General features: G+C 40.7%; 1 protein-coding gene across 1 annotated transcript in view; it reads left to right on the top strand.

Annotated features, from left to right (window-relative positions):
- The window catches only part of LOC129556211 (ADP-ribose glycohydrolase MACROD2), an 805,465-nt gene that overhangs the window by 781,470 nt on the left and 1,498 nt on the right, over positions 1–22,497 (top strand). Inside the window, exon 5 of the mRNA XM_088844312.1 lies at positions 10,088–10,204. Coding sequence (XP_088700438.1) covers positions 10,088–10,204 — 117 coding nt within the window. The remainder of the gene's footprint in view (positions 1–10,087; positions 10,205–22,497) is intronic.

Raw genomic sequence — 22,497 nt, forward strand, 5'->3', positions numbered from 1 at the left:
TGACAGACCAAGCAACAAGACGCACATTCTGCCAAGTGTAATGTGCAATTACTGTATAAACCAGAATATTGTGGGAACATAAAGGGACACTATTTTGTCCTGGAAATAGTGAATGATTCTTAGAGGAGAAAACATTTGAACTAGGAGTTGAAAAAATAAGAGAGACCTTGTATGGCAGAAAAGAAAACGGGAGGTGTAGATAGATATCCTTGGTAGAGAGTACTTTGCAAAGAAACCATGATGTATTTAAGGACTGGTGAGGATTTAGATGTGGCCAGATCAGACATGTCGGAGAAGGCAATGGCACCCCACTCCAGTACTCTTGCCTGGAAAATCCCATGGATGGAGAAGCCTGGTGGGATGCAGTCCATGGGGTCTCAAGAGTCGGACACGACTGAGCGACTTCACTTTCACTTTTCACTTTCATGCATTGGAGAAGGAAATGGCAACCCACTACAGTGTTCTTGCCTGGAGAATTACAGGGACGGGGGAGCCTGGTGGGCTGCTGTCTATGGGGTCGCACAGAGTTGGATACGACTGAAGCAACTCAGCAGCAGCAGCAGCAGATCAGACATGTGAAGAGAAAGAATGTGATGATCTGAGGTGGGGAGGGCAAATCAGAACAAAATTTGTGAAGGGTCTAAAAGGTCATAATTTGGGAATTAAGGGTCTTGTAATCAATGGCAAGCCACTCCAGTACTCTTGCCTAGAAAATCCCATGGATGGAGGAGCCTGGTAGGCTGCAGTCCGTGGGGTCACTAAGGGTCAGACACGACTGACTGACCTCACTTTCACTTTTCACTTTCACACATTGGAGAAGGAAATGGCAACCCACTCCAGTGTTCTTGCCTGGTGAATCCCAAGGACGGGGGAGCCTGGTGGGCTTCCGTCTATGGGGTCACACAGAGTCGGACACGACTGAAGTGACTTAGCAGCAGCAGCAGCAGCAATGTAAGATATGGGGAATAGCAAATGTTACTGTGCATGTATGCAGATTCAGTTGTGTCCTACTCTTTGTGACCCTGTGGACTATGGCCTGCCAGGCTTCTCTGTCCATGGGATTCTCCAGGCAAGAATACTGGAGTGGGTTGCCATGCCCTCCCCCAGGGGATCTTCTCAACCCAGGGATTGAACCCATCTCTTATGTCTCCTGCATTGGCAGGTGGGTTCTTTACCACTAGCACCACCTGGGAATCTCCAAATCTTACTTTAATAGGGGACAGCTGATATTGTTATTGTTCAGTCTCTTAATTGTGTCTGACAGTTTGCAACCCCATGAACTGCAGCACTCCAGGCTTCCCTGTCCTTCACCATCTCCTGGAGTTTGCTCAGACTAATGCCCATTGAGTCAGTGATGCCATCCAACCATCTCATCCTGTTGTCCCCTTCTCTTCCTGCCTTTAATCTTTCCCATCATCAGGGTCTTTTCCAATGAGTCAGCTGTTCACATCAGGTGACCAAAGTATTGGTGCTTCAGCTTCAGCATCAGTCCTTTTAATTAATATTTAGGATTGATTTCCTTTTGGATTGATTGGTTTGATCTCCTTGCAGTTGAAGGGACTCTCAAGAGTCTTCTCCAACATCACAGTTCAAAAACTTCAATTCTTTGGCACCCAGGTTTCTTTATGGTCCAGGTCTCACATTTGTACGTTACTATTGGGAAAGGAGTATGTCAAGGCTGTATATTGTCACCCTGCTTATTTAACTTATATTCAGAGTACATCATGAGAAACGCCTGGCTGGAAGAAGCACAAGCTGAAATCAGGATTGCTCGGAGAAATATCAATAACCTCAGATATGCAGATGACACCACCCTTATGGCAGAAAGTGAAGAGGAACTAAAAAGCCTCTTGATGAAAGTGAAAGAGGAGAGTGAAAAGGTTGGCTTAAAGCTCAACATTCAGAAAACTCAGATCATGGCATCTGGTCCCATCATTTCATGGGAAATAGATGGGGAAACAGTGTCAGACTTTATTTCTTGGGCTCCAAAATCACTGCAGATGGTGATTGCAGCCATGAAATTAAAAGACGCTTACTCCTTGGAAGGAAAGTTATGACCAACCTAGACAGCATATTAAAACGCAGAGACATAACTTTGCCAACAAAGGTCCGTCTAGTCAAGGCTATGGTTTTTCCAGTAGTCATGTACGGATGTGAGAGTTGGACTGTGAAGAAAGCTGATCGCTGAAGAATTGATGCTTTTGAACTGTGGTGTTGGAGAAGACTCTTGAGAGTCCCTTGGACTGCAGGGAGTCCAACCAGTCCATCCTAAAGGAGCTCAGTCCTGGGTGTTCATTGGAAGGACTGATGCTGAAGCTGAAACTCCAATACTTTGGCCACCTCATGCGAACAGTTGACTCATTGGAAAAGACCCTGATGCTGGGAGGGATTGGGGCAGGAGGAGAAGGGGATGTCAGAGGATGAGATGGCTGGATGGCATCACCAACTTGATGGACATGAGTTGGGTGAACTCCGGGAGTTGGTTATGGACAGGGAGGCCCGGCATGCTGCAATTCATGGAGTCACAAAGAGTTGGACATGACTGAGTAACTGAACTGAACTGAACTGATTGGGAAAACCATAGCTTTGACTACATGGACCTTTGTTGGCAAAGTAATGTTTCTGCTTTTTAACATGCTGTCTACGTTGGTCATAGCTTTTCTTCCAAGGAGCAAGCATCCTTTATAGTTGTAGTCACTGTCCACAATGATTTTGGAGCTCAAGAAAATAAAGTCTGTCACTTTTTCCACTGTTTCACCATCTGCTTGTCATAAAGTGATGGGACTGGATGTCATGATCTTATTTTTTTTTTGAATGTTGAGTTTTAAGTCAGTTTTTTCACTCTCTTCTTTCACCTTCACAAAGAGATTCTATTTCCTCTTCATTTTCTACCATAAGGGTGGTGTCATCTGCATATCTGAGGTTATTGATATTTTTCCATGCAATCTTGATTCCAGTTTGTGCTTCATCCAGCCTGGCATTTCACATGATCTACTCTGCATGTAAGTTAAATAAGTAGGATGACAATATACAGCCTTGACATACTTCTTTCCCAATTTGGAACCAGTCTCTTGTTCCATGTCCAGTTCTGTTGCTTCTTCACTTGCATATCGGTTTCTCAGGAGGCAGGTAACTGCTGCTGCTAAGTCGCGTCAGTAGTGTCCGACTCTGTGCGACCCCGTGGACTGCAGCCCACCAGGCTCCTCTGTCCATGGGATTTTCCAGGCAAGAGTACTGGAGTGGGTCGCCAATGCCTTCTCCAGGAGGTAGGTAGGATGGTCTGATATTCCCATATCTTTAAGAATTTTCCACAGTTTGTTGTGATCCATACAGCCAAAGGCTTGAACATAGTAAACGAAGCAGAAGTAGATGTCTTTCTGGAATCCCCTTGCTTTTTCTGTGGTCCAATGGATGTTGGAAATTTGATCTCTGGATCCTCTTCCTTTTCTAAATCCAGCTTGTACATCTGGAAGTTCTCAGTTCATGTACTGCTAAAGCACAGCTTGAAGGATTTTGAGCTTTACCTTGCTAATATGTGAAATGAGTATAATTGCGTTTGAACATTCTTTGGCATTGTCCCTCTTTGGGCTTGGAATGAAAAATGACCTTTTCCAGTCCTGTGGCCACTGCTGAATTTTCCAATTTTGCTGGCATATCAAGGATAGCACTTTCATCTCATCATCTTTTAGGATTTAAAATAGCTCAGCTGGAATTCCATCTCTTCCACTAACTTTATTCATAGGCATGCTTCCTAAGGCCCACTTGACTTTGCACTCCAGGATATTACCACTGTCTTTTTCTCTCACATATTTCCCCCCCCCCCCGCCAGAGGGCCAGAAATATAGCTTTCAAGTAATATGAGATCATATTTATATGGATCAAAAATATATATACTTCCAGCTTCTGATAATGACAGAGTAACCTGTATCAGACTAGCCATCCCAGTAATAGTATATACAGATTTTTGGCAAAATAAAAAAGCAATGACAAAAAGTACTTACTGGCAGTAGAGAGCAACTAAAAGCAGTCAATTCTCTTAAAGAAAAAAACCACACTGAGTGAAATCTACATTTAAATGACTTTGACCTTGAGGGCTCCCTCTACCCGACCTGGCAAATGGCTGTTGGAGCTCAGAAAGAAAGCAATAGGTTTACTGGCTTTAGGAATCATGGAACTGACATGGGGGTTGTCAGACTGACTAGGAATTCCAGTAAGGATCTCAGAACAGGGACAGTCACACAGTGGGAAGCACTGAATCTGTAAATGAATACCTTCAGTCTTTGGTTGGGCTTTGCACTATGCTTGTGCAAGGAAGTACTCCATGGAGCCCAGGAAGGAAACCAAAGCTGGAAGGCTGAGGGTGCTGAATAGAGCATTCATCATCTTCTCAGTGTAAGGATATCGAGTTTAGAATTTTAATCCCCCCTGGTTAGCGGGAATTGCAAAACACCTTGGAATTTCCACTAAAACCCCTAAAGGTTCATGCTTTAGGAATAAAGACAATATCCTAGGACTAAGAGAAAAAATGAAACAGACCAGCCTTAACAAAGCCTAGAGCTCAGGTTCCCTGTCACCTGGCAGTTAACTGCCTGCTGGGATAAACTTAAGTACCATTTGGAGAAAGAAAATAAAATCTAAATTCCTTGCCATCACAATATTCATATGCCAAGTAATTCCTTGACATGCAAAGAAATAAGAAAATGTGACCAAGAGTCATATGAAAATCAGCCAATAAAAACAGATTAATAGCTGACCTAGATATTGAAATTGGCAGACAGGGACTTCAAAATTATTATGTGAAATCTGTTAATTCATTTTCCTTGGTGGCTAAGATGGTGAAGAATCCACCTGCAATGCAGGAGACCCAGGTTTCATCCCTGGGTCAGGAAGATCCCCTGGATAGAGGAATGGCTACCCACTCCAGTATTCTTGCCTGGAGAATTGCATGGACAGAGGAGCCCGGCGTACAATTGGACATGACTGAGTGAATAACACACAAAGCTTAGCAATGGGTTAAAATATGTGAAGTTTCAGGAGTGATATGAAAACTATAAAAAAAAAAAAGAAAATCACAAGAACTGAAAAAATAAAATATCTAAAATTTCAAAAAATTTCTATGGAACAAATAGTACATTTAACACAACTCAGTAATAAAAAGATGATAAAATTAGCAGAAGACAAGACATGGACAGACACTTCCAAAAAGAATATATATAAATGGCCAGTAAGAACTTGGCAAGATACTTAACACCGTTAATCACCAGGGAAATGAAAATTGAAATCATGAGATACCTCTTTATGTCTGTTAGGATTGCTAAAATTGAAATGTCTGGAAACACCAAAGACTGCCAAAATTTGAACTCTCCTACATTGCTGAGGATATATGGAAACTGGTATAATCACTTGGGAAAATTATATATTAATTCTTTATAAAGTCAAACATATACTAGGTCTGCAATTTTATTCACAGGTAATTGTCCAATGGAAATGAAAACATATAGCCACAAAACAAAGATTTATTTATTATAACCAAAAATATAAATACTCTAATGCCCACTAGCAGATGAATGGATTTAAAAAAATGTTATATTCAACAATGGGATATTACTCAGGAATGAAAAGGAATGAAATATTAATACATACAACAACACAGATGAATCTAAAAAATATGCTGAGTGAAGGAAGCTAGCCCCCTCCACCATCTCTTATATGAAGTTTGAGATTATATATGACAAGACTTAGCTAAGGTGACTGAAGTTGGAACATGAGGTCCCTCTGGGTGGTAAAAGGGGAATTCGATGGAAAAGATACAGGAGAACTTTTCTAAGCTTTATTGGCATTATTGCTCCATAAGTGTATATACATTTGTTAAAACTCACCAAACTGCACTTCAAATCTGTGCATTTGATTGCATGTACATTGTAATTCATAGAATTGATGAGAATTAAAAAGTAACATAACATAGTGTTTCAATATGCCGCATGCAAGAACTGAGGTCAGGCTGCCTGGTTTCAAGTTCCAAAGGCAGTGAACTATAGCAGTTAATAGCATGGTTGCTTATCAGACAGAACTGGAGTTTTGAATCACATTGCCAGTATTTTGTGATTTTGTGAGCGTAGGCAACTTACTAACCTCCTTTAAGCTCCCATTAAATCGAGATTATAAAATTAGTGTGTACTTTATGAGTGTCCTTAGTATAGTGCCTGTCATGTGGATGTACTCAATACATTGAGGCTGTAGTAATTATTATTAAATAGCTCTTTGGCTCGACTTTCACTTCCCTAATGCAGTCATGAATGCTGGTATAACCATGAAGATTTTGTGAATTAGATATTTACAAACTGCATTTTTTGCAATCCAAATGATGCAGCAATATTTAACAGCATATGATTAAGTACACTATCAAATCCTATTTTAGTTATCCATTTCAGACTAAGTAACTAATGATCTCTTTGCCAAGAAAAAATATTCACATATTCACTTTAAAATACTTTTCTTGATGCTTTTGTAAAAAATTTAAACAGAGAGAAATTTGAACCTTTTTCATAATAGTTTCACCTTCTGTTTCACATCCCATAATCACTTTTGATATTTTGGTATATATCTTTCTAGTACATGTGTACTATATATGTAATTGTGGGTATTATGTGTGTGTGTTTGTATTACCTTTGTAAACAAAATTGTGACTATACATAAAAATATATATAAAATATATATTTTAAAAAATAGATACAATATGTTGTATATGTATCACATATTGTGTTTATTTTTTAAACCTGGCATTTCACTTAGAAATCTTTTCATATTTAGGACTGACTATTTGCATATAAAGTTGACTTGTCCTTTTTTTTTTTTTAAGTAATTAATTTATTTTTTATGGGAGGCAAATTATTTTACAATATTATATTGGTTGGTTTTGCCATATATTGACATGAATTTGCCCCGGGTTTACATAAGTTCCCCCTCCTGAACCCCCCTCCCACCTCCCTCCTCCCTTTATCCTCCTTCTGGGTCATCCCCGCACGCCAGCCCCGAGCATCCTATAACATGCATCAACCCTGAACTAGTGATTCGTTTCACATACGACAACATACGTGTTTCAATGCCATTCTCCCAAATCATCCCACCCTCACCCTCTCCCACAGAGTCCCAAAGACTGTTCTATACATCTGTGTCTCTTTTGCTGTCTCGTATACAGGGTTATCATTTGCATCTTTCTAAATTCCATATATATGCATTAGTATACTGTACTGGTGTTTTTCTTTCTGGCTTACTTCACGCTGTATAATAGGCTCCAGTTTCATCCACCTCATTAGAACTGATTCAAATGTATTCTTTTTAATGGCTGAATAATACTCCATTGTGTATATGTACCAAAGCTTTCTTATCCATTCGTCTGCAGATGGACATCTAGGTTGCTTCCATGTCCTGGCTATTATAAACAGTGCTGCAATGAACATTGGAGTACATGTGTCTCTTTCAATTCTGGTTTCCTCGGTGTGTATGCCCAGGAGTGCGATTGCTGGATCATATGGCAGTTCTATTTCCAGTTTTTTGAGGAATCTCCACCCTGTTCTCCATAGTGGCTGTACTAGTTTGCATTCCCACCAACAGTGTAAGAGGGTTCCTTTCTCTCCACATCCTCTCCAGCATTTATTGTACGTAGACTTTTGGATAGCAGCCATTCTGACTGGTGTGAAATGGTATCTCATTGTGGTTTTGATTTGCATCTCTCTGATTATGAGGGATGTTGAGCATCTTTTCATGTGTTTGTTAGCCATCTGTATGTCTTCTTTGGAGAAATGTCTGTTTAGTTCTTTGGCCCATTTTTTGATTGGGTCATTTATTTTTCTGGAATTGAGCTGCAGGAGCTTGACCTGTCCTTTTTAACAACTACATAATAGTTCCCAAAGTAAAATTGCTACGTGAAAGAGTCAACAAAACTTATGAGCTTCTTTTTTTGTAAGAGAAAAATTATGTGTGTGAGCGTGTGTGAATAGCCAGCGAAAGAGCAACAAGCATCAGGCTGCTGAAGAGCTCTCTGGGAGGGAGGGTAAATAGTAGTGTTCATGGTCTTCTTGCTTCTCAACAGTGTTCTTTTTTTATATAAGAACTGAAACTCCAATACTTTGGCCACCTCATGCGACGAGTTGACTCACTGGAAAAGAGTCTGATGCTAGGAGGGATTGGGGGCAGGAGGAGATGGGGACGACAGAGAATGAGATGGTGGATGGCATCACCGACTCGATAAACATGAGTTTGAGTGAACTCCGGGAGTTGGTGATGGACAGGGAGGCCTGGCGTGCTGTGATTCATGGGGTCGCGGAGAGTCGGACACGACTGAGCGACTGAACTGAACTGTGCCTAAGGAGTTTAAGAGAATATTAGTTACTACCATTAACGGGGCATATAATGTTATATTATTCAAATTCCATGCATAACTCTGTTAGATACAGCCATTCTTGACACTGCTTGCTAAGGAAACGGGCTTGAGCAGCATATGGCTGGTAAAGGTAGAATATGGATTTCAACTTGGTTTACTGAAACATTGTTGTATAGAATTCATTTTGCTGTGAGGGCCTTTGAGGTTCAGGTTTGTTCTCAGATTTTACAGGTCTGCAAACAGTGATGTGGGAAAGCCCACATGAGCTTGTTTCCCTAAGAGACTTGTTCTGCCAAAACAAGTTTCCTCTTCAGTCAGTGGTAGCAAAAGCCACTTGGTCATTTAGACAAGTTACATGCCCCTCAGTGAAAAATTTCCCATTCAATACCTAGTTTCCTCTCAAAATAATGATAATAGCAAACAATGATCAATTACATGGTGTGGTGGACTATGAACTATTGCACTGTGTGCTCAGTAGCTCGGTCGTATGCAGCTCTTTGTGACCCCATGACTGTAGCCCTCCAGGTCCGTTGGAAATGGCATTTTCCAGGAAAGAATACTGGAGCGGGCTGCCATTTCCTTCTTCAGTTATCATCGGACCACTAATGTCCTGGTCTGTTTTCACAGCCCAGATTACTATTACTCTCTCTTCATTCTCTTCACCCTCTGTTTGTCTTGCGTTTCCTTTCTGTCCAAGGAACTCACTCACTAACAACTAGATTATGTGTATTCGGTCTTAGCCCCCTACCTATGTGTTCGCCCCTAATCTAGTCAAATGAAGCTTTAATTTCCAGTGGCATCAGATGTGTGTTTTCAAAAGGCCGTTCTCATTGTGAAGGGCAGTGATGAAGCCAGGAGAGGTGAGATTCAGAGAGCTGGTGAGACCGGGCTTGGGGAGGAGCAGGGCCTCTTTGGCGAGCACAGCTGGAGCAGGAGCTTGCGGAGGTTCCTTTCCATGTCAAGAGAGTGAGGGGCGCTCTTCTAGGCACTTTTCCAGATGTGAGCCACTCTCGCCCACCGTCTAACCCCACAGATACTGTGTCTGTGCCGTGCAGTTGAGAGGGGAAGGGACGTAGAGGTATGGGTCTTTCTTCCACAGCTTTCAGTTCAGCTCAGTTCAGTCGCTCAGTCGTGACCGACTCTGCGACCCCATGAATCGCGGCACGCCAGGCCTCCCTGTCCATCGCCAACTCCCACAGCTTTACTGTCTCAGTTTTGCCACGATGGCAGGTGTTCCCGAGTGCCTTTTCTTCACTTGCTTCTTGACCCTTTTCCTTCCATAACCTGTGGGGCACTGGAGGCAACACTTACCACCTTGGAGACAGAATCAGTAGCACTTCTTCGCAATCCTGTGTTTAGGTGACATGAAGTTGGTAGCTTAAAATGGACATGGTCGAGTATTTACCCAACTGAAGCTGGAACAGACTACAAATCCAGGCTGCGCTACCGCTAAGGATCCTGTTGTTTAGCGTTAAACCACACGCCGTTTCCTGAACCCTGCTCCTTCTGCCGCCCACACAAACCAGTCACACAGAATTGGAGAGAGGAGAAAATGGTGTTCGAGGGACTGACACCGCGGGTTCCTTCCCCGGGCCGTGGTGATTTCCAGGAGGAAAAACTTGAGTCTTTGGCTTTCCCTGTCCCGGGTCGTGACTTTATTTCCACAAGAGCAAACATGGGCTAACTTTTTTCTCTCTCCTGCAGTGGATGGCTGTATTCACAGAGCAGCTGGGCCCTGTCTGCTCGCTGAATGCCGTAACCTGAATGGCTGTGAAACTGGACATGCAAAGATCACATGTGGCTATGACCTGCCTGCAAAATGTGAGTTCAGCTCTTTTGAGTACTGTTTCTAAATCAGATGAGCACTCTTGTTTTATTCCTCAGGTGGATAACTGGAGGAGAAAGTGGCAGTGGTGGTGTTTAATTAAATGTGCTTGTATTGAGATTTTGTACATGGTAATGAAATGTGTTTTTTGAACACATCTCCAAATATATATATATATATATATAGTAATGTTTAATTTTAGGTGATTTTTGTTCAGATCCTCAACAAAGTGTCTCTAAAACAGAAAAATAAAAATATGAGCAAAATATACCTTACAGTATTTAAATGCTGTGGCGTGACAGCTTCTAGAAATGATGCCAATTTCTTATTCCTTGTTCAGGTTTCTTGATTGTGGATGTGTTTAGAGCAAAGGAGATCAAAGTGATGTATTGTGTTTTCAGCTGCCATGGAAAGGCTGATTGGCAATTACAGCCAAGGCATCTGTCACGCTTGGCTTTCAGGAAAAGCCAATGGAATGTGGTTGTCAGAGTGAGAATGTATTTGCTCTTTAGAATGTGGAATGGTCAAAATTTCCATTATATTTGAATGGAGAGAAGTATTGCATTTGATTGACCTTGTTGCTTAGTCGTTTAGCCAACTGCGTAGGGTGATGTGGAATAAAAAATACTGAAAGAGAAGCTGGTTAAAGGCACAGATTTTTTGTATCACATAATCTTCAGGGCTTGGGGATGGAGGTAGAGGGTTTCATTGTATCATTAAGCTGTGCACTGGTCTGGAAATTGGGAAACCAATTGGTTGTTTATTCCATTCACCTGCTTTTTATGATAACCTTCTGGTGAACACTTTTTTTGCGGGGGTTAAAAATGAAGTTGATTTCTTTTTATTGTTTTAATCATGGAGAATATGTGACTAAAAAGTTATAACACAACCTTTGGACTCTATAGACTAGTTATAGGAATGAATTTGTCATGGATATGTGTGAGTGGCGAGATCAAGTGTGTTATATTTTTAAGACTGAAGTATATTTAAATTTGAGGATTTTTAGTGAGTAGTAATATATTAAAATGATATTCTTTGTAGAAATTACAATACTGCATTCTGGATTCCTCACAGTGTATTGCTAGTGAAACTACATGTGCTATATACTATTTAATTTTTCCTCTAATGGCTTCTCCTTTTCCCTTCCTTGTTAGTGTTTTTATTTTGTGTGAAAGAGTCAAATCATGGGCCAATGACCCTCACTCCTGCTTGGGAAGTATATTTATGTCAGATAAGTCCTCTGCGTGCAGTGGTGTTCAGAGCACTCCCTCTGACTCAGATGCCCTGAGTGTTAAAGGAGATTTCCCTTTCCGGGATAGCAGGATTCCCTGTTTACCAGTATTGGTCATTCTTCCTTCTTACCGCTATGCCACCTTCGTGATACAGTCGACCGATTCCACCCTGAGGACAAGCAGATTATTAATGATTTTCAGACTGGTGACTGTCCTTAAATCAGTGAATAATTGTAGTCTCCTATTGATTCAGTACTTTCTTTCTAATAAGTTAAAGCACAAATCAAAAGTTCTTCAGCCCTGAGATTTCTGAAGACAGATAGCCTCAGAATCATTAACTATGACCAGATTAAAGGGTGGCTCTGTTGTATGGATAGATACCATGATCATTTTGTTTCATGTGCTTGCTCCTGTCTGAAATCCCTCTTGTATGAGCTTCCTTGATTGTCATTTGGCTCAGGTCAGGGTTGTTGAAGGCTTCTACAGCACCAGACACTGAGGTACAAAGATCAGTGTATACCTGTGCTAGAGGAATTCCATGACTGGGATTCCTGGGCATTCCAGGGCAAGTAAGTCATTGTAGAACAAGGACTCTCGCCATGGAAAAGTCAATTGCCAGAACTCAGTACGGAATCTTCGTGAGCTGAGATACTGAATCAGATGACTCACCAGCCCAGAGGGCATGTCTAGGGAAAAAAAAGAAAATCATCCAGCAGGGTAGAAGTTCCCAGACTAGAATGGCAGAACCACCTCAAGAACGTCACAAATATGGGATATCTGTGAATAGATCTTGGTGTTTCTCTATGTTTAATGAGATTAATGATGTACATTAAAAAACATAAAGAAAAACAATGAAAACAAAAAGAAATGAGTGATAACAGCTTAGACTTTGCACACTACTCTGTAGAGTATCACAGTGCTTCCACCAGCCCTTGTGTTTTAAATTATATTTTATAAATATTGTGTGTGTTCATTTTCCCTTTCCCTATCCCTGAGAGATGTTTTTCTTTCTCATCAATTTGGTTCATCCATTTCAGAGTCATTAACAATTCACAGATGTGCTTTTGTAGCGAAAGAATGAAAAGGGAGCTCATTACATACTGTTTGGGTCATTTTTCCCTTCCATATTTAATAATTCCATGACAGTTTGACAGCAGAGTCTAGTTCCTAACTGTCCTCTGTGACAGCGGTTTTATCATTTAAGGTACTAAAGCCAGTCATCCAGTCACCAGTGATAATATCTTCGTGCATCAGCAATTTGTTTGCAAAATGCTGTTGTCTGGGTTACAGACAAATTTGGTAATTTTGGACTGGTCTTTGCTTCCTTCATGCTTGCTAAATTAATCTATTCATAAGCGCTTGTATTTGAATTAATTATACTTAGAGTCTGTATTCTGTGATCCATCATAATTGGTGGAATGATAAGCCTCAAAGATTTAGGATTTCTTCACTGCTTGTATATTTTGAATGATTTTTTTTTTTTTTTGACGTAGAATGGCCAGACATTCTTATCAAAAGTTACCTTATGAGTGGAAAGAATATTGGTCAGTATTTTAAGGAATTGACTTAGAATGTGGACTAAGGACTGTTGGTGTGATTTGACCTTTTGATACATTCTCTTTTAAAATGTTAGTTTTTTTTGGATTCATCATAAAATTTAGGTTTCTGTAGGTTTTTATTGTCAACCAGTTGGACATTTCTGTTCATGCTGTCATCATTCTTTGAGAGGGTCAGCTTCATGTAGCCAAGGATTGTCCATCTCAGTTTCAATCCCGGGATCAATATCTAGCATATTTGCCAAATTAACATGAACGAATGAATGGTTTCAAACATTTCCACCTGACAAAGAGGTTTTTGCCTGTTGCTTCTAATTCTTGCCCTCCTGCGGTCCATTCTGCCCAGTCTTCATAGATGAATATTCCTGAATTCAAAGTCCCTGTGATTGTCTGCAGGCTCCAGGTGATGGGACCCTCCTAACTGTCTTCTGTCCTCCCGCTCACTCACACGGCCTGCTTTGCTTGATCTTTAATGTCTTTTCATTAGCATCCCCTCCACCTGGGATTCTGTTCTTCCAGATATATGCGTGGCTTTTGCCCTCACCTAATTCAAATCCTAGCTCAAACCTCACCTCAGGTATCACCCTCACTAACCTATTTTTAATTACTTCTCTACTTTACTTATAATTGTCTATCTGTAGCATTTAACCTTCAAATACACTGTGTCATTTACTTATTTAGTTTCTTGTCTGTCTGCCCAGATTGGAATGAGGCAGTAGTTGTTTTTCTGCATCTTTTTCATTTATTGTTGCATCCATACAGAAAAAGTGTATGACACCTAATAGGGACTCAAGAAATATTTTTGAATGAATGAATAAAATCTAACTCTGCTGTGCTTAATCACTCAGTCACGTCCAACTCTTTGTGACCCTTTGGACTGTAGCCCACCAGGCTCCTCCATTCATGGGGTTTCTCCAGGCAAGAATACTGGAGTGGGTTGCAATGCCCTCCTCCAAAATCTAACTCTGCTCCTCTCCAAATCCTTCAGTGGGTTTTTCCTCAAACACAGACTTGTTAACCTGATTATGTTTGGCCTTCCATGATTTACTCTCCTATCTTGAGCTGCTTACGACCTTTTACATGATCTGAATTGCTCAAGATGGCATGTCTGTACATGGTACATGGGGTCTGTATTGGAGAGTTTCTAGAGAATTCTGTCTTCCTTTCTACTAATCTTCCAAACTCAGCTCAAATATCACTTCTGCCATGAAGCAACTCAACTGAAAGTACCTTATTTTTCTTCAAAATCCAGAAGACTGCATGTTAAAATGCTGAGAGCACATTTCACTTGTTATTATTATTGTTATTTATGCAAACTTTCCATCTTTCTAGAAGTCTCTTGTGTATAATGGATACTAGAGAAATATCTATTAAATGAATTGATTGTTCAAGGTGGCAGATTGGTTGATACTGCTGGTAGGAAAAGGAAAGTCGTTCAGTTGTGTCTGACTCTTTGCGATCCCATGGTCTGTAGCCTGCCAGGTCCTCTGTCCATGCTCCGGGGAAGAGTACTGGAGTGGGTTGCCATTCACTTCTCCAGGGGATCTTCCTGACCCAGGGATGAAACCCAGGTCTCCTGCATTGCAGGCGAATTCTTTACCAACTGAGCTACTAGGGAAGCCCCAGTTGCTGGTATGGGGGATGTAAATGTATACTAATATTTCTAAGAAATTATGAAATTAGTGTTAGTTATATATTGTGTTTTTTAAATCATATTTTACCATACACCTAACTCCAAAGTCTTTTATCTAAGAAATTTAGTCTTTTTTAAAAAACTATAGTTGATTAATAATGTTAGTTTCAGGTATATAGCAAAGTGATACAGTTATTCAGTTTTATATATATATATATTCTTTTTTGATTCTTTTCCATTATAGAGTATTATAAGATACTGAATATAATTCCCGTGCTGTACAGTAGGTCCTTGTCATTTGTCTATTTTGTATAAATCAGTATGTATCTGTTAATCCCAAACTCCTAGCTTATCACTCCCCGACCCTACCACCATTTCCCCTTTGGTAATCGTAAGTTTGTTTTCTATGTCTGTGAGTCTGCTTCTAGTTTGCAAAGAAGTTCTTTTCTGTTATTTTAAGAAATTTACTCTTAATGGACCTTCTTCTAAAGGTGAACAAATAAAAATAAAGAAGTCACATCAACTTTATTTGATGATTTTCAACATAGGTCACATGTCAATTTAATTTCTGGAGAATGCGCCACTTTTAGGCCTTAGGGCTGAATAATCATCAAACATAAATGGAAAAAATGTTAAATTTGTGTATATAAAATGGTGGACTCTGTTTTTTAAAAAAATTCTTCTATTTAATCTTTGTGCAACATCAAAGGGTACTATTAGCATGCAACTCAGTGCTTTTCATTAATCATTTGAAGGGAAACTCTTGGGCAAGAGACCACAGCATAACGAGTGAATATCATGGAGTGGTGGAATCAGCATCCTTAGTTTTTTCCCAGGTGCAGTAATAATCAGATGATCATAGCTTAAAAAAGGTACTGTTGATAATAATTAGTACTTCTCTTGGGCCCTTCATCAAGAAATCATGGTGCTTTGAGACATTAGCTCAGTAGTCCGTTTGAAATTTCTATGAGGAACTTACATCCCAAGTAATGTTTTCTTCCAACACACAGAGAAATTCAGGTACAGGGAGTTTAAATCTGTTGCTCCCAGTAACAAATCAGGTCCTTATTACAGACGTGGCAGTGACCAAGTCAGTATTCCTGAACTAGGGAGTGAGTCTGTGGCCAGTGAGGGCCAGGCCTGCGGCTTATTTTTGTAAATGGAGCTTTTGTCAGAATACAGATGTGCCCGTGTGTTTACACAGTGTCCATGGCGGCTTTCATGTGACAGAGCTGAGCAGTTGAGACCAGGATTGTACAGTCACAAAGCCTGAAACATTACTGTCTTACCCTTTGCTGGAAAAGTTTGCCAACAACTAGTCTATGGTAATATTTATTTTTTTATAAAGGAGGAAGCTGAGATTGAGAGGGATTAACTGTTTACTGAATTTTATTGAATGTGTGTGACTTGCTCAGATCACTGTTGATAAAAATGAGATTAAAGTACCTGCCATCTCTTCCTTGGGACAGTCCCTGCTTCTGTTGCTTCAACAGAACCTCATTTTGGGAGGATGATCTGAAGCCTTTTAAGTCTTTCAAATTATAAGACTACCTTGGGAAAAACCATGCTTGGTGGGGGGCTGGGGTGAGGGGTGGGGAAATAAGTCGTTTTTCTCAACAGGGCCGGAACTGGAGAGTGAATAAATCAAATGTCTGAAGGGAAAGTTAAGTCAAACCACCAGAGTGTTAGGCAATACATCTTTATTCCTTGCTTCCTCCAGTTGTGTTAGTGTGCTGAACGGGAGCCTGTAGTCCTGAGGAAATTCAGTTTCTAGGGGTAGCTCACAAAATGGCTCCGAGTCAGTCCTCGGCAAACACGACCTGATTTTGACTGGCGTGGCTCCCTCAGCAGGTGTCTGATTGTGGCGGTGGTGGAGAGGGCTTGCTGCTCAGAGTGTGACGGCCAGTCTGTGATGGAGACCTGAGAGCCCTCATGAGCCCCTTCTGAAATGAAATGCCTTATACTCTGTAAAGAGAAAAATGGCTTTTGAAGAACATAAAATCATCTTCCTTCCTGAAGAGAGAGATGAGTTTTTTTTTTTCTCCTCAAATCAACCCTGATTGGCTCATTTCCCTTAAGTGCTTTAGGAGTTTAATTTCTGTCTGAATCGGTTTCTTTATAATTACCACCTCTTTCATTTATATGAAGTGAATTTTGTATAGCTTATCTCCTTTGTGGTCCTCATGATGAATATGGACGTGAGAGGACAGAAGGTTTTCAGAATGGGCTCTGTGGAGAAGCAGCAGCAACACCTCCTGGGAACCGGTTAGAGATGCAAACTCTGGTGTCCCACCCCAGATGTGCTGAATCAGAGACTGTTTTTGAACAAGCTCTCACACGTTCTAACGTGAAAACCATCTCCTAGACGGTGATGTCACTCAGAGCAGAGCCCGTGCCTTTTGATTGCTCATCCAGCACACAGCACAGGCTTCCTTTTGGGTCACAGGTTGGAGTTTCCTTTGAAGAGAACTCTGACATGCTCTACAGTGCTTTGTGGCATTTTCACACCTAGTGATGGCATCTGTGTTTAATTGTTTCCTTGTTTATAACCAGTCTCCTCAAACAGGATAACCGTTTCAGGGGAACAGAAGACATATCCGTCTCATTCACCCCTCGAATCCTTAGCATCTGACATAATAAATGCCCAGTTCAGAGCTGGAGGCTTTCAATACCTGTTGCCTGGAGGAATTAATGAAAGCATTTTCTTTGTCATTGTCATAGCTGCGCTGCCATAAGCCGACTAAAAGTACTCTCCAGATAAACCTATGTGATTGCAGAAATCTGCAGAGCTAGAACCACTGCCTCTTGCAGCATGTCTGTTACCCTGTCATCAGGCGTGCTGCTTGCTTGAAGACCTCATTTAGCAGAGCGAAAAAGCACTTTTTTTTTCCTTTTTGCTTAATTTGGTCACATGGTGCACATAGACTCTACACTTAGATTATGTTCTTTTTCTCTTTATTTGATTTGATCCATTTTCGTAACATCCCCTAGTGGTTTTGTGAAGAAATATTTAAAATTCTAATAGTAAATAGTATCTTTTAAAAATGTCTACATTTGGGGAGTAACTCGGAATTTACATTGTTGCATTACTGGCTGAGTGTAGAATGGCTGCCTATATTTGGCTTGCGCTAGTTGATATCTTAGCAGGCTTTCAGAGGACATCGTCTATACCTTCTTTTCCCTATGTGATCAATAGGAAATAACAGTGTAAATCAATTCTGAGTGATAATGTAAATGGGCTCTTGAAGGCAATTCCCGCTGTGAAATGAGTAGTTAGCAGCGACAGTGGCATTAACCGCAGGGGGGGTAATCAGCCTTTGGATGTGTTTAATCAGAGTTATCAGCTAAGATTAAAAAGAGAGCTGCTGTTGTGCAGGGATCATCATTTTCAGGTTTTAAAAGATGAATAGTTGAAGGTGTTCTCATAAATTAAAGCCATCAGAATTGCTTTGAGTAATTTAGGATGCTTTGAGGTCAGGCACAAGCAAACAGGAAAGGTTAATCTCAGAGCCACAGTACTTAATGGGCAGGAACAGCAGAATACATTTGTTGAAATAAGTAGCAGATACTGAGTTAAATGAAGATTTTCCTCAGTGCTAAAATGTTTCTTGAGCTAACGTATACTAGCATATATGATTTGAATATGAAGTGGGTAAACTTATTAACTATGCTTGCAATTAATTACTAATCCCAAAGATTAAATATTAGACCACTTTCTGGCTTGAATAGAGGTGTTTCCAGATGAAAATATTGGTGAGACCAAGCTCTGCACTATGGAATAAAAGATTGGTTCTAGGTCAAGAACATTAGTCATTAAGGTAGAGGTCCGAAAAGTCTTGAATCCAGGATATTCTAATTGTTGGGTCAAACCTTCTGAGCCTGAGTTTCCTCATCCATGATTATCTGGGAGTGGGACAGTCTATATCAGGCATGGTTGTTAAAGAGTAGACACAACCGTTTTTTAATAGTGTAAGACTATATAAATTATGTGTGTGTGCATGCTCTGTGTCCAATGCTTTGAAACCTCTATAGACTATAGCCTGCCAGCTCCTCTTTCCATGGGATTCTCCAGGCAAGACTCCTGGAGTGGGTTGCATAAGGCTCTATTTTTACTTGTAAACCACGCCGTGCCTCATTTGCTTATTCAACTAATGTGTACTGCCGCTTCCTCTGAGCTTGAGAACTCTTTTAGTGTATAGAAAAAATACAGTGAAGAAGACAGCCAACGTCCTCTCCTCTTCCATCTTAGGTTCCAGCAGAGAGAAGTAAAAGATAAACATATTCACGTAAAAGCAGAGCCTCTCAGATTATGGTAGGGGCAATGAGGAAAATAAAAAGTTCCATAAGAATGGACAGTGGAGGGAGCTGCTTTTCCTGTGGTGGTCAAGGAAGGCCTCCTGGAGGAGGTGGTACCTGAACTGACTACTCTCTAGGGAGAAAGTTATTGACACCAGATTGAAAGAGATCTACCACTGGGTTAGGAAAAATCACTTTGCCCGAAGTGTGGAACAAGATAGCCCATTAATTTTTTGGTACTTCTTCTTTGCTGCAAGTATTCTATTTCAGTTCTGACATATGTACAACTTTAATATTAGTCTAGTTTCTGGAGGTAATAGAGGTAATGCTACTACTGTGGAGCTGATGGGAATTTAAAAGCTGACTGTATCCTAACTGAGGCTCCTAAAGATTATTTCTTCCAGGGTCCTGTGTTAAGGAACACAAGCAACAAAAATCTGGGGTCTTGACTCACAGTATAACCCTCTAGAAAGAACACTAAAATGTACTACCTCTCCTAGTCTCTTTGATCACACTAACTGCCTTATAGGAGGATTGTGAAAAGTTGATTAACTATTAAGTGAGATCATATACATAAACTTTTGATACTTTTGAAATATTGATTTCTTATGGCTCTTTATTGTTAATAGTAATTTAGATGGATGCATGCGTGCTCAGTCATGTCTGACTCTTTGCAAACTCGTGGACTGTAGCCCCCCCAGGCTCCTCTGTCCATGGGATTTTCCTGGCAAGAATACTGGAGTACATTGCTGTGCCCTCCTCTAGGGGATCTTCCTGACCCAGGGATTGAATCTGCATCTCCTGCATTGCAGGTGAATGCTTTAGTGCTGAGTCACCAGGGAAGCCCTGTTATTTAGATAAGCTATATGTAAATTATGGCACTCTGAGCTCTACGAGTAAAGTTTACAACAATAATCCACTTGGACATATGCAGCAGTGTCTGAGAAAATGTGGAAATCACAGATAGTCATTCAGAAAAATCTTGTACTATCCTCAAGACTCAGACATTTTTTCCAGTTTCTTTCTAGGATCTCATCCTTATAGAAAGTCAATTTCAGAAACTTCAGATGGCCCTGCACTGATTGGAAAGATATGTCCACAAGTTCTTTGGTATTTCTTCTCACTTTGTGTGTGGACTGGACTTAATGACACCCTTCTAGTGAAAGGGAATGTGTCCAAATAATTGAAATTTCTTAGGTTAGGTCACAAAAAGCCTGAGGCTTCCATCTTTCTTGCCCTCATTTGCTTTCTCCACCTTCTCTCTCTCAGATGTGTCTAAGTTTCCCAGGGATGCCATAACAAATTGCCACAGACTGGATGGCTTAAAACAGTGATTTGTTCTATCACCTCTGGAGGCCAAGGTTCAGAAATCCAGGTGAAGACTCCAGGGGCGCAGCCCTCTCTGCTTCGCCCAGCTCCTGGTTGTGGCAGCACAACCCCAGTGTTGGTCTCTCTTCCCATGGCCATCTTCCCTAAGCTTCTGTTTGTCCGCTTCTTCCTCTAAGGACGTTTGTCATTGGATTTAGGTCAGTCCTAATGCAGAAGGATCTCTAAGTCTTCATCCCTAACTTGGTTGTCTCTGCAAAGACCCAAATAACTTCACATCCACTGGTTTCGAGTCTCAGAACGTGGACATTATGTTTTTGGGATTGCCATTTAACCCACTGAACACTCTCTTGGTAAAGTCAGCACCCATGTCATGACGTGGCCTTGAGAAGAGGAACATGAGCTGCTCTGCTGTGAGAGACTCAGACAGCCTCTATAGAGGCCCTCGCAGTGGGGAACTGACACCTGTCTGTGAGTGAACTTGACGGTGCATCTTCTGAGGTCTGTCAGCAGCCATAGGAGTGAGCTTGGGAGTATACCCTCTGGCCTCACTGAAACCTTCGGATCTCCCTGGCTGGTAGCTTGACTACAGCATCACGAAAGACCCTGAGCCAGAACCACACAGTTAAGCCACTCTTGAATTCCTGATATACAGAAATTGAGATAATAACTGTTTGTTATTTTTAAGTTTGGCTATTTGTCACATAGCAATAGCTAACTAATTCAGGAACTGTGGCCACAAACTACATGAAACTGGCTGAGGTGCCTACCAGCAGAGTGGGTGGTGTCTGTCACATTTTCTCACCCAACCTACCAAGCTGAAGGACAGGCCTAAATGAAAGAGGAAAGCAAACTAGAATTTGGGTGTAAAGTTACACTTGCGTTTTAAATTGAAAAAGTGCAATCATACCCCTTCATGATATCTTCTGTAGATAGCATACGAGATTTTAAAAATGGTTATGAATGGAAACTTCTGTCCTTTTCATACTAATAAAGAAGAACAGAACATGAAGCCCAGCTTAGTAAGGAAGCATTGGGAGGAAAATCATACAATTTGATATTAATATTTACCTGATATACTTTAAGTGTTTAGCCTTTGTAGTTACCAGTCATATATATATATATATATATATATATATATATATATATGTATGTATGTGTGTGTGTATATATATCTATATATATATATATATATATATAAAAGAGGAGAGTGAAAATGTTGGCTTAAAACTCAACATTCAAAAAGCTAAGATCATGGCATCTGGCCCCATCACTTCATGGCAAATAGACGGGGAAACAATGGAAACAATGACAGACTTTATTTTCTTGGGCTCCAGAATCACTGCAGATGGTGACTGCAGCCATGAAATCAAAAGACACTTGCTCAATGAAGAAAAGCTATGACAAACTAGACAACATATTAAAAAGCAGAGATATTACTTTGCTGACAAAAGTCCATCTAGTCAAAGCTATGGTTTTTCCAGTAGTCATGTATAGATGTGAGAGTTGGACTATAAAGAAAGTTGAGCACCAAAGAATTGATGCTTTTTAACTGTGGTGTTGACAAAACACTCTTGAGAGTCCCTTGGACTGCAAGGAGATCCAACCAGTCCATCCTAAAGGAAATCAGTTCTGAATATTCATCAGAAGGACTGATGCTGATGCTGAAGCTCCAATACTCTGACCACCTGATGTGAAGAACTGACTCATTGGAAAAGACCTTGAAGGTGGGAGAAGGGGATGACAGAGGATGAGATGGCTGGATGGCATCAGCGGAGTTGGTGATGGACACGGAAGCCAAGTGTGCTGCAGTCCACGGGGTCACAAAGAGTCGGACACGACTGAGCAACTGAACTGAATAGCGATATATATTAAACTGATAGGAACTGCCATTTTCATTTCTAGAAGAAAGATTAATTCTGTTTTTGTCCTGTGTTGGTGCTGTTAACTGAGTGAAGCCAGGGTGACTCGCTTGGTACCTTTGTGGCAGGGCCCGACCGAATCTGTTTGCTGGACTTGGTGGTATGATTTCCATTAGCGCCTTCTTTTTTCAGAACCACCTCGAGTGTGCTCCATTTCTAATCACCCACTATTTGTGAAATCCCTATGATTTCCTAAGGGGTTCTGACATTTTGAGGTAAGATTTATTCCCCGTCTGTGTTTGTTCTGCTTAGTGAAGATGGTCAGTACCTTAACTGTACTTTTACAAACTCTCTTTCAAACTGTGTCTTTTGCATTTAGAGTTC

The sequence above is a fragment of the Moschus berezovskii genome, chromosome 15, assembly GCF_049115385.1.
Source record: "Moschus berezovskii isolate FMDL1 chromosome 15, NW_MosBer_1.0, whole genome shotgun sequence".
Taxonomy (NCBI): domain Eukaryota; kingdom Metazoa; phylum Chordata; class Mammalia; order Artiodactyla; family Moschidae; genus Moschus; species Moschus berezovskii.